Source organism: Sinocyclocheilus grahami, unplaced genomic scaffold, assembly GCF_001515645.1.
Source record: "Sinocyclocheilus grahami isolate Dianchi unplaced genomic scaffold, SAMN03320097.WGS_v1.1 scaffold264.1, whole genome shotgun sequence".
NCBI classification, from domain to species: Eukaryota; Metazoa; Chordata; class Actinopteri; order Cypriniformes; family Cyprinidae; genus Sinocyclocheilus; species Sinocyclocheilus grahami.
Genome location: NW_015505443.1, coordinates 646021 through 658714, shown reverse-complemented (window position 1 = coordinate 658714; position 12694 = coordinate 646021). Strand labels below are relative to the sequence as shown.

Genomic DNA, 12694 nt, shown 5'->3' with positions numbered 1-12694 from the left:
AACAAAATATATATTGTGTGTTGGAGTGGTCCAGACGCTACATACGGGTTTGGAACAACATGAACATACTGTCAATAATTATGTAATGACAGAATTTTAATTTCTGTATGAAATGTTCCTTTAAGTGACAAGAGATTGAGTGTGTGATAGACAAACAAAAATAACTAATTAGTTTTTACAGCGTTATTAAAAAATCCCCCTTATCTCATGTTCAGTGAAACTGTGCACACTTCATTTGAGGGTTACAGTATATTTACTATAGTTGAATATAGTAAAGAAAAGTCATTTTAGGCATTATTGTTGTGTAATTGGCTTTTTAGAAAGCAGCTTTATTGAAAGTATTCCCAGCATTATCAACAAGGGAGCTGTATGGGATAGTTTGTTTGCTTCTCCATAGAGTCAAAAGGCTTTTATGAGCTTTTAATGTTTTTCCCTCTTTCCTTTAGCTAACTAGTAAACAGTGTTGTTAAACCTAGCGCTCAGCTCCTTTCATGTGGTGAGGTTTACACTTTACTTGCTCACTGCTGTTACTCCCTCAAGTGGAAAAGAGTTTTCCATATGAAAAAAGCATATGAAATAACATGAAAATGACACAGGGAACGATTGAATCCTGTGTAAGCATTATGCCAGCCTGCTGTGAGACTGAGCAATAGAGGGAAGTTTTAAAGGAACAGTTCATCCTGATGGCATTCCAAACCCGTTTTATATTCTTACCTGAAACAGAAAAGCAGATGTTAAACAGAATATAATATGGAGTCAAAATGACATGGAATGACTATATGCCCTAAAATGACATTAAAGTATATTTTAGTTTACCATAAATGTTTGTCAGTGCATTCGGCACATTAACCATATTTCAAAGACAATGGAAGTAATTATGTAATTAAAATTGCATATAAAGATGTCATTAAGTCCTACTTAATCAAAAAGCACTCTTAAGTTCAACTAATTGCATTTATTAAATTTAAAGTATATTATTTCCTTATATTCTATATATATTTTTGAAAGTGCTAACTTCTCTTTCACAAGGGAAATTTTTTACATTTATTTGATTTTGGAGAACTGACAGAAAGATATGGAAGCATGAATAAATGAGTGGATGATGAAACACTGCAAAAACTTGACATAATATAGAAAGATTCAATGTCTAGACAGTGTGAATATTAATTACAACATATATAGAAGACGAGTATGATTTAAGGAAAAATCTTTGAGGAACGGGAAGACAAGGTTTAGTTTGGAGAGATTGTGGGTCGTCTTGTGATGAGATTCTTACACAGTTACTGTAGTGTTAATGATAGTTACATAAAATGATTTAAAGGGGAAAAAAATCTCAGTCATCAAGGTCCAAGTGCATCAACTGTCTACTCGAGCAAGTGGGTGGATGATTTTGGGATTGCAGGACATGCATGATGTTCCAGTCTCTGGATGTGAACCACTCTTAAAGCTTTAAGATATGCAAAACTGCACATATACTAAAGACTTTCTACATGGATTAGCATCAAATCACATACAGATTGGGAGTATCAACCACGTGTCAATACTGGCGTTAATCTCTTAAAGGCATAGTTCACTAAAAATGAAAATTCTGCATCATTTCCTCACCCTCATGTTGTTCCAAACCCATTTGGACATTTTTTTTTAATGGCAACTGAGAGGTTTCTGTCCCTCACCTGAAAGTCCAGGTGTCTGTTCATCAAATAAAGCAATTGTATCTCTTCACAAGACTTGGATTAAACTTTCAGTTCATATTGGTTTGTTTTACAACACCTTTATAACCTTTTTGGATCTTGTCCATTTTGGGTGGACTCTCCCATTAAATTACCGTTTTCAGCAAAAATTTTGGGCACCCCTGATAATTATCCTAATTTCAATTTCTAATCTGCTGGGCTTTCGAAGCAGCAACTTCATTTGGATAGCTTATGGAAACAGCAACATTTCAGTTCTAAAATAACATTTATTGAATCAACAGATACATTTCAAATGTAATCATAACAAAAACCGACAGGTGCAAAAAAAATCTGCTCCTGTGGTCTTCCATTTTCGAACTATATTTCTGACTGTGGAGACAGAGACTTCAAACCTTTGTGATAACTTTTGTATCCTTCTCCTAAATCATTCTGACAAATTATCCTAGTTTTTAGATTATTATGGAGTTCTTTTGAGGTTCCCATGTTGCTACTTTCCCATAGCGATCAAGGACAAGCACAACTAGCAATCAGCTACCTTAAATATCATTTTTAAATACAATGCAATACAAATTTTCATGATTGGTTGCACCTGTGTTTGCAGTGTTAAGATTCATTGAGTCAGTCAAATCAATTGTGTGCATTAAGAGACCACAGGTATTTAAATCCACACAACTGAGAGGCCTTGGATTGTACTGTTGTTTAACAAAATACAAACTGTCCAGCTGACGAAACGTCTTTCCGATAAAGCTTTAAAGCAGACAAAAACTCCACAAAACAGTTGTGAAAAATATGTGATCTAGTGTGTTTATACAGCGTGTGCCATTGTAAAGACTGAGTCTTTTACGCTTTCGTGCGTGTTAAATTCAATATGGCGTCTAACCTGACTAAGGTCTATTCCAGGCCAATAATAAAATCCAACTTCACTAGTTAGCTAGTTGGTACAAAAATCACACACAGCTTAAATGGTCTGTTGTTTTATGCAGTGGTCGAATAATACATTAACAGTGTTGATATTTGTACTTCAGCTTGGCCAATAACATTGTTTTGCAAGTGTTGCGAACAACGTTCAGTGACATATTGTTTCCAATTCTAGCAAAGAACCTACTTAGACGTGATGGACTACAGTTCACGTTTACATAGAATATAACTGGGTAAATGCGAAATCGATGCTGCTACAATGACAGACTGACATGCGATAGAGTGTATTCAAAGAGGAGTCTACTACTGCAGCAGACGCACATTAGCTTATGATGCAGAAGGTAAGAGTTGAGTTGTGTTTCCCTGGCCTCTCCCTTGCCCTCTTCAATTGTTGCCTGTCACTTTCTACTGCTCTGTCTATTAATAAAAAGGCAAAAAGCAGAAACACTTCTATCATATGGCATTAGGAAATATGTAGATGTCTCTTTTACTTGCAATTTACTGCCTCGGCGCAAATAAAACTCTTGAATGCCTTTCAAAGATTTAATGCGATTGTCCTCTTTCACAAATCTAGCAGCTAGTTCCTTGTGTGCATGTGTGACGTGCATTTGATCAACATGAACATGTTGTGCGACGACTAGCCAATAGACCAACCCGCATGTCCCTTTTGAAAGAGAAGTATAAAGAGCACTTATTACAGAAATAATATGCTTTTTAACTGGATGTAGTGCTTTCAGACACTTAACTGCATGTTTGTTGCAATTAAAATGAAATTGTATTACTATCTACTATTATAGTATATCCTAGTAATACAGTATATACTATTATAGTTTAAATATACTGTATATTAAAAGCAATTAGTTGAACTTAAGAGATGATTTTTTTTCTCTCACTATGACTAATTCTCACCATTAACTAACTATTAACTATGACTTCTGCCACAATAAACTCCTAATTTGCTGCTTATTAATAGTTAGTAGGTTAGTTGTTAAAGGTCCCATGACATGCTGCTTTTTAGATGCTTTTATATAGGCCTAAGTGGTCCATAGTACTGTATCTGAAGTCTCTTTCCAGAAATTCAGCCTTGGTGCAGAATTTCAGCCACTACGAGCCAGTCCTACAATGAGCTTTCATTAGGACGTGCCATTTCTGTGTCTGTAGCTTTAATGCTAATGAGGAGGAGAGAGGCGGGGCAACTGCCATGCTTCGCTCGTTTGCAAGCCATGATGTCTCGAGGGAAAAAAAATATTGCGCTGGTCTCGCACGGTAGTAGCTCATTTTCTCATGGGCGGGCCAAATTCTCTGGGCGGGCAAAGCAGAGAAAGGGGAGGTAACCTTTCCCCGTATGACGACATAAAGGGAAGATTCCAGATTGGGCCATCTGAGCTTTCATTTTCTCAAAGGCGAAGCAGGATACCCAGGGCTCGGTTTACACCTATCGCCATTTCTAGCCACTGGGGGACCATAGGCAGGCTAGAGGAACTCATATTAATGTTAAAAAACCTCATAAAGTGAAATTTTCATGCCATGGGACCTTTAAGTGTTGGTATGGGGTAGCATAAAGGGATCTAAAATATAGTCATGTAGAATAAGGCAGTAATAAACAGCCAATATGCTAGTAATATGCATGCTAATAATAAGCAGCTATAGTTAACAGTGAGAATTGGTCCTTAAAATAAAGTGATAAACTAAAATATACTGTCATTTCATGTCATTTCGAAATAAACTTAGATTTTTCTTTTGTAATGATAAAGTTGGAATTTAGTACATTTAAAATATATTAACTTTATTTAATATCAAATAACACTATCATAATCAAGTACTTTAAATGTGCTTTAGTTTGTTAGTCAACACATCAAGTGTACGTCTTTAAAACATGACAAAAGATTAAAATGTACTTATAAAACTTTTAACTATATATGATTACAAATGCACAATTAAGTACGCTTTTTTATTAAGGCTACATCCAACTGAGTTTTAATTTTAATAAATCAGTTTAGCTTACAATGAAGTCAGTGACATCAGCATTGTTTAGACACTTGTTCAGAAGGTGAACAATTTGTTGCATGGTATCCAGTTATTCAAAGGATTGATTAAATGAATGAATAACAAGATGACCAAATGATGACAAAAGAACAAATAAATAAATGGGAATGACAAACATTCAGCATTAGACTCATTTTCCTGCTGGATGTAGAGAAATGGCAATAAATAATACATGTTTTGATGTACTTTTAATGAAGCGTCTATCACCTTATATTAGCCACTGGTTCATTAAAAGGCTTGTTCGTGGTTGCTGTGCTTTCTCTAGTCTTGGGTCCAATTACTCTTAAAAGCTAATTAGCAATGAACACATTAGGACTGTAGAATATGTACAACCAAGGCTATGAGAAAGAGGAGTCTGAAAAAAGAACATGAAAAACTGTTTTCATTATTGATCTCATTGAGATATACCAGTACATGGAAGAATGTGTAGGAAACCTGAAACCTGCCCAAAAAAAAAAACTAAAATAATAAACATATGCATTGGACACAGGAAATATTACAAAGACGGAAGAACAATCTTGGAGGTTGCATGAAATCCAGTATTAACTGAAACAAAGGTTGTATGACCTATTTCCAATTTTAGACACAACATTGTGTCAGATTTGAATAACCACGAAATCAAAGTAATGTGTAAGAAATTGAATTTTTTCATTTTTGTTTACATAACAATTATGCCCATTGTGAAAAGGATATGAAAGCAGGACATGAAAATGTACTGTATAGTAGTGACTTATGTCACTGTAATGAGAATGTATGAGAATCCTCACCATTGAAAATAATAGGAATGTATTATAAAAATAAAAAAAATTGAAAGAAACATGACCAAAAAAACCCCAAAAACCTTTTTTGTAATTTCAGCTAGCTGCCAAGGTAACATATTTCATTTAACATCAATTCATTTTAATTTAGTTTAACTTGACGTACAAATAATAATAGTAGTAATAGTAATAAAAAATCTATATAGACATATGTTAAAAGAAACTACTAAAGATGATAAAATCACACAACAAAATTGCTAAAACTTTAACAAAAATTTAAATAAAAAACAGAAAATATAAAAATGAAAATTGTAAATATTAATAAAAACTGTAATTTAAAGTATTAATGGTAATTAGTTAATAGTTAATAATTATAATAGTTTAGTATCTCAATGATACTAAAATAACACTGTTACAATGGGGAAATTATATACAGTATATATATATATATATATATATGTGTGTGTGTGTGTGTGTAGAGAGAGAGAATAATATAATGCAGTTGGAATATTTTAATTTTAATTTAGGTGTTACCTGGATGTGTTTTCAAGATTGTACATCCTGTAATCGTAAAGGAATTGGTTATGCTTAATATCCTCGTCAACACACACACACACACACACACAAAGGAAAAGTGTTGTTAAAGTGGCCAACACAATGGCGAAAATATTATATATTTTTTAGCACATATTTATGTGATGCTGGATTTCTCAGGTGCAATCATTGCACTTCCAGTAGGTAAGACTATGTGCACAGGCCATTTTTCTCAAGGAGCTGGGAATGAATCAAGTCATCCACGCCCACAAAACTTGATTATTGCAACTAGATGTGTGTGTTAGGAATCCCAAAGGTGCTCTCTGTCGCCATAGCAACACCCAGCATGATCTGGCAGGGTCCTGGCTGTGAGGAGAGGATACGTTAGGGTTGACCACCACGTGGGTTTCGGGACCCCTTCCGGACTGTAAATTCGCATTATCGCTTCTTTTCCCCGACATATGAGTGTGAGAGACAGACAGATCACACATGTGCTTGGCCTGTGTTCTCTCCTCTCATCCTTTATTCCCATTGTTATGATATGACTCACAGGATATTATGTGTCCCTCCGTGTTTCCGTCCAATTACGCAGAGCACTGTGGTAATGAGGCTGGCTCCACAGATCTAAGAGGACGTCTTTAAAAGACTGGAGCGGTCCAGCTCACACTGATCTGGTCTGTGGCTAATCCCTCTTTATGAGTCCCTGGGTAGTTGGAGCAAAAGGGACGTGAAATGTGTTGGAGAACAACAAACTCAATATGTGTGACATTCTCCCATGAGTGACCTTTAAAGGAACATAATTGTTATTTACAGCTTAATGTGTGTGGACAGCGTGATGTCAAGTACCACAGACAATCATATTGACTTGTCTTTCAATGTGTATAAATGAACTGGGAAGTGTAAAACAGGAAAGGAAGTTTAACAGCATAAACATTTAAAATATCTATCACTCTAAATTGAAGTATAACCATAAGACAAGATAGGCCCAAAATATTATCACAATGTTTTTTCCATATCATACCATATTGATATGTATAGCAATATTCATTTAGCGTTAATGGGGAAAAAATACTTTCCAAATGTTTGTTAGGCCTTAAGAATAAATTAAACAGAATAAGATACCTTTTAAATTAGGGCCCCATGAAATCCATTTTAATTTCCCCTAATTTTTTTTATGATTCTTTACTAAATTTATCATGAAAATGGTGTATAGTGAAATTAATTACTAAATCTTTAACAGTTTGATCATTCTATAAAAATGTCATCAAAAGAAATTAATTTATAACAGAACTGTATACATTAATGAAAAATACCTTGGTTGTATGATATTCCTTAAAATTATTATTATTATTACTTTGAGAATTCTGATTTAGTATACAATAGTAATATATTCTGTCATAATTTCTTCAAGTTTAACCAGACTTTTATTTTGACAGGTTGTTGTGAAGGTCTTTCAGTTTTATTTTCAGTTTCAGTGTGTCTTTAACGGTAGTAAACGGTAATTTTCGATGTGATATCATTGCCCAGCCCTACATATTAACTTTGACTGATGTCATAAGATCAGCTCTACATTGCAGTCCAAAACGCCGATGTTGATTCAGTTCAGTTCAATAACAGTGTTGATGCTGCATAATTCGTTAATTATAAACAAACTTGATTCAGCTGTAAAGCAGCTCTACAGAAGACAATAGTGTGATGATTATCCAGCTCAGTTCAGTTCAAGTTTTGTTCACATGTCAAATCAATGATACTACTGAATATTAAGTGTCTTTTAAACCAAAAGTCAATGGAGAAAAAACTCAGTCAAGGAAGTTCTTCTCTGGCCTAAATGAATGAACATTTTCTTACAATCAACTGCAAGCTTGCACTCACATCAGCCTCCATACAATCAGCTACAGATTGAATGAACCATGTCCACATCAATAATCAGTTTCACTCGGATGTATATCACAATACAGAAAAAAGCTCTGTTGTGTCTTTGCATTTATTTTACTTCCGGTTAAGCACAACGTAAATACATACTGTAACTGAGAATTCCATCCAAGTTCTCAATGAGTTATGAAATAAGTGCCACATCTGAGAAATTTTCTCTCATGACCCAGCTAAAAAATTTAAACACTCTTATGTTAAATTTGCATCCAGGCATGAAAACCAGGGTGGGATATGGAAGCGCACGGTCTATAATCATGTGATACTGGCTGATGGATCTTGGCATTTCATTTCAAAACCTGAGGTGTTTTAGGCCTATTTAAAATCTTACCTGGGGTTGTAAAAGGACTATAATTGGAAATATAGTTTACATAATTTCATTTTTGAGTGCTGGTTTTTACCAAATGCTACAAATACAGTATGAAAATTGAAATAAATTTAAATGAAGGACATTTTTCTCTACAGCCTATACAGCTATAAATGTGAATGTTTGATGTTTAACACAGAAATTAAACAAGCATTGAAACACTGTTAAGTCAACACTGACATGTCAGCTTTAATTGGTCTATGTAGGTGTCAGATACATTCACTGCAAGTCATTTTGGATAATGTAAACACAAATATTAAATAACAATCTGGTGTTGGTTCCACATTATGTTTGCATCCTCAGTTAATGATAAAACTACACTGGGATTTCAATCTCAACCAAAAATGACGATTTAAATCAACAGTGTATCATTGGAAAGTTATTATGGTCTAATTCAAAATAAATATATTCATCTAGGGTCTTTCAAATGCGTACAGTAATGCCTTGCACCCTTCAGAGTGCTCTGAATAGACTGATTTGGACATTTCTACAGCTCAAACAACAAACCTTTTTACTGAGGAATCCATTTAAGTGCTATACAAAGAACATATGCTTTCCATTTCTGCTTTTAAACTATCTAATAAACATTTGTAAGTGCAAGAAAACACATTTCCATTTGTGCTTCGAAAAGATTGCCTGTGGTGATTGGCATCTTGCCACAGCAGACACTGGATGGGCATCGGGTTGAACATGAGCTGCAATATTCCTCTTCGCCCAGTTCCAGATCTCTGTTTGTTGCAGACTGTGGAGCGAAATGAAGAAGCACTGGAGTTACGGCTCCTCCAGTTACGCTCCCCCTCGCTGTGCAAGTCATTTATAATTCTAGATTAAGTCAGCACAAATAGCGAGGTCAACCACAGCCACCTTGTGCTCAAAAGGCAACATAATTTCCTTCTAAAGCTATTAGACTTTAATATAGCAACAGTGCTTTGTAGCTCTCAATTGATTGCTTTTTATATTACCGCAATGGCAATAAGTCTAACTTTCTTGCCTCCTCTCTCACATATGTCATCATTATCCGTCCTTCCCCCTTCCTCTCCATCTCTTGTTTATCTCCAACCAAACATCATCATTCCTTTTAGAGTGCAGGTAGAGTTCTATGTGAATGAAAACACTTTCAAGGAACGTCTGAAGCTGTTCTTCATCAAAAACCAAAGATCCAGTGAGTTCTCGCCCAGACCGAGGGGCGGCTCTAATTGTGTCTTTTCTTGTCCTGTGAGGTGGTAGTTTGTTTTTGCTTTCACGTGGAGTGCTGTTGACCCCTGTGAGTGGCTCTGTGGAGCTGGTGCTGGGTAATTGGTTGGTCTTGTATTTGTTTCTGCGCGTTTGATGTGCTGTCCTCTAGCTGTCGTGTCCTGTCCGTGAGTACTCGGCTTCGTGTTTCTGTTGTTTGTGAAGCTCTTTGTAATGCTGATTGGTGACGGCCTCACGCTCTTGTGTGCAGGTTTGAGAGTGCGACTCTTCAACTTCTTCCTGAAGGTTCTGAGCTGCCTGCTCTACATCGTACGAGTCCTGTTAGACGACCCGCGGGAGGAGAGAGACTGGTGAGATACAGCCACATGGCACTGAAGCTTTGTTCCGTGCACTTGAAGCAAAAGTTGTTTCAGTAAGCAGCAAAGGTATTCAGTCTTTTAAAGAGATAGTTCACCCAAAAATGAAAATTTTATGTTTATCTGCTTACCCCCAGGTCATCCAAGATGTGTGATTTTGTTTCTTCAGTAGAACACAAACGAAGATTTTTAACTCAAACCGTTGCAGTCTGTCAGTCTTATAATGGAAGTGAATGGGAATCACGGCTTTGAGTCAAATAAAACATACACAAACCAAATTAAACCCTGCGGCTCGTGACGATACATTGATGTGTAAAAACACGAAACAGACGATCGGTCTGTGCAAGAAACTGAACAGTATTTACAGTGGTGTGAAAAAGTGTTGGTTTCTTGATTTCTTTTCTCCTGATTTCTTATTTTTTTGCATGTTTGTCACACTTTAATGTTTCAGATCATCAAACAAATTTAAATATTAGTCAAAGATAACACAAGTAAGCACAACATGCAGTTTTTAAATGAAGGTTTTTATTATTAAGGGAAAACAAAATCCAAAACTACATGGCCCTGTGTGAAGAAGTGTTTGCCCCCCTGTTAAAACTGTGGTTTATCACACTTGAGTTCAATTTCTCTAGCCACACCCAGGCCTGATTACTGCCACACCTGTTCGCAATCAAGAAATCTCTTAAATAGGACCTGCCTGACAAAGGGAAGTAGACCAAAAGATCCTCAAAAGCTAGACATCATGCCGAGATCCAAAGAAATTCAGAAACAAATGAGAACGAAAGTAACTGAGATCTATCAGTCTGGAAAAGGTTATTAAGCCATTTCTACAGCTTTGGGACTCCAGCGAACCACAGTGAGAGCCATTATTCACAAATGGCAAAAACATGGAACAGTGGAGAACCTTCCCAGGAGTGGCCGGCCGACCAAAATTACCCCAAGAGCACAGCGACGACTCATCCAAGAGGTCACAAAAGACCCCACAACAACATCCAAAGAACTGCAGGCCTCACTTGCTTCAGTTAAGGTCAGTGTTCATGACTCCACCATAAGAAAGAGACTGGGCAAAAATGGTCTGCATGGCAGAGTTCCAAGGCGAAAACCGCTGCTGAGCAAAAAGAACATAAAGGCTCGTCTCAGTTTTGTCAGAAAACATCTTGATGATCCCCAAGTCTTTTGGGAAAATACTCTGTGGACTGATGAGACAAAAGTTGAACTTTTTGAAAGGTGTGTGTCCCATTACATCTGGCGTAAAAGTAACACTGCATTTCAGAAAAAGAACATCATACCAACAGTAAAATATGGTGGTGGTAGTGTGATGGTCTGGGGCTGTTTTGCTGCTTCAGGACCTGGAAGACTTGCTGTGATAAATGGAACCATGAATTCTGCTGTTTACCAAAAAATCCTGAAGGAGAATGTCTGGCCATCTGTTCGTGACCTCAAGCTGAAGCGAACTTGGGTTCTGCAGCAGGACAATGATCCAAAACACACCAGCAAGTCCACCTCTGAATGGCTGAAGAAAAACAAAATGAAGACTTTGGAGTGGCCTAGTCAAAGTCCTGACCTGAATCCTATTGAGATGCTGTGGCATGACCTTAAAAAGGCGGTTCATGCTCAAAAACCCTCCAATGTGGCTGAATTACAACAATTCTGCATAGACGAGTGGACCAAAATTCCTCCACAGCGCTGTAACAGACTCATTGCAAGTTATTGCAAACGCTTGATTGCAGTTGTTGCTGCTAAGGGTGGCCCAACCAGTTATTAGGTTTAGGGGGCAAACACTTTTTCACACCACTGTATATAGTTTTTTACCTCTGATGCACTGTAATGTCTGAACTGTCCAGAGCGCGTCCTCGACAGCCGGCGCGTCTTCTTCTTCTTCTTCTTGCTTTACGGCGGGTCGTAGACTTTAAGTGCATTACCGCCACCTATCTCTCAAATGCACCATTGACACTCTATCTACAATCTCAATTAGGAGTGTCAATGGTCCATTTGAGAGATAGGTGGCGGTAATGCACTTATAAGTCTGCGATCCGCGTAAAGCAAGAAGAAGAAAAAGACGTGTCACGCACCGCCACTGCGCTCATTGGACGCGTCTTCTTCTTCTTCTTGCTTTACGGCGGATCGTAGACTTTAAGTGCATTACCGCCACCTATCTCTCAAATGCACCATTGACACTCTATCTACAATCTCAATTAGGAGTGTCAATGGTCCATTTGAGAGATAGGTGGCGGTAATGCACTTATAAGTCTGCGATCTGCCATAAAGCAAGAAGATAAAAAAGACGTGTCACGCACCGCCACTGCGCTCAGGACAGTTCAGACAGTTCAGACATTGCAGTGCATCAGAGGTAAAAAACGATATAAATACTGTTCAGTTTCTTGCACAACAATGTATCGTCACGAGCCGCAGGGTTTAATTAGTTTTGCCTTTGTATGTTTTTTTTTTTACTCTCAAAGCTGTGATTCCAATTCACTTCTATTATAAGACTGACAGACCGTAACGGTTTGAGTTAAAAATCTTTGTTTGTGTTCTACCGAAGAAACAAAGTCACCTACATCTTGGATGCCCTGGGGGTAAGCAGATAAACATACAATTTTCATTTTTGGGTGAACTATCCCTTTAAGTTATTTCGTCTTGGCCACATTCTAAAGGTGTGTCGCCATCATCTGGGATCTGCAGAACCTAGTGCAACTGAAGTTTTAAATTGTTGAGTGCAGGTAAAAAAGCAGGAGAGTGGGACAAAATGTAAAAGTTGTAACCAGGAGCTGGAAGAAATTTCTTATTTTTTAGCAGCAACGAGACTGAGCAGGACTGAAAAATGTATCTTGTGCAGACCTCCATATCACATTAATGAAATTTTGTGGGCAAAAAAAGTCCATTGTCTAAATGGTTAATCAT

General features: G+C 36.9%; 1 protein-coding gene across 1 annotated transcript in view; it reads left to right on the top strand.

The window, feature by feature from the left end:
* The window catches only part of LOC107599308 (potassium channel subfamily T member 2-like), a 95380-nt gene that overhangs the window by 38151 nt on the left and 44535 nt on the right, over positions 1–12694 (top strand). Inside the window, exons 2-3 of the mRNA XM_016290860.1 lie at positions 9326–9405; positions 9688–9787. Of these exons, the coding sequence (XP_016146346.1) occupies positions 9326–9405; positions 9688–9787 (180 nt within the window). The remainder of the gene's footprint in view (positions 1–9325; positions 9406–9687; positions 9788–12694) is intronic.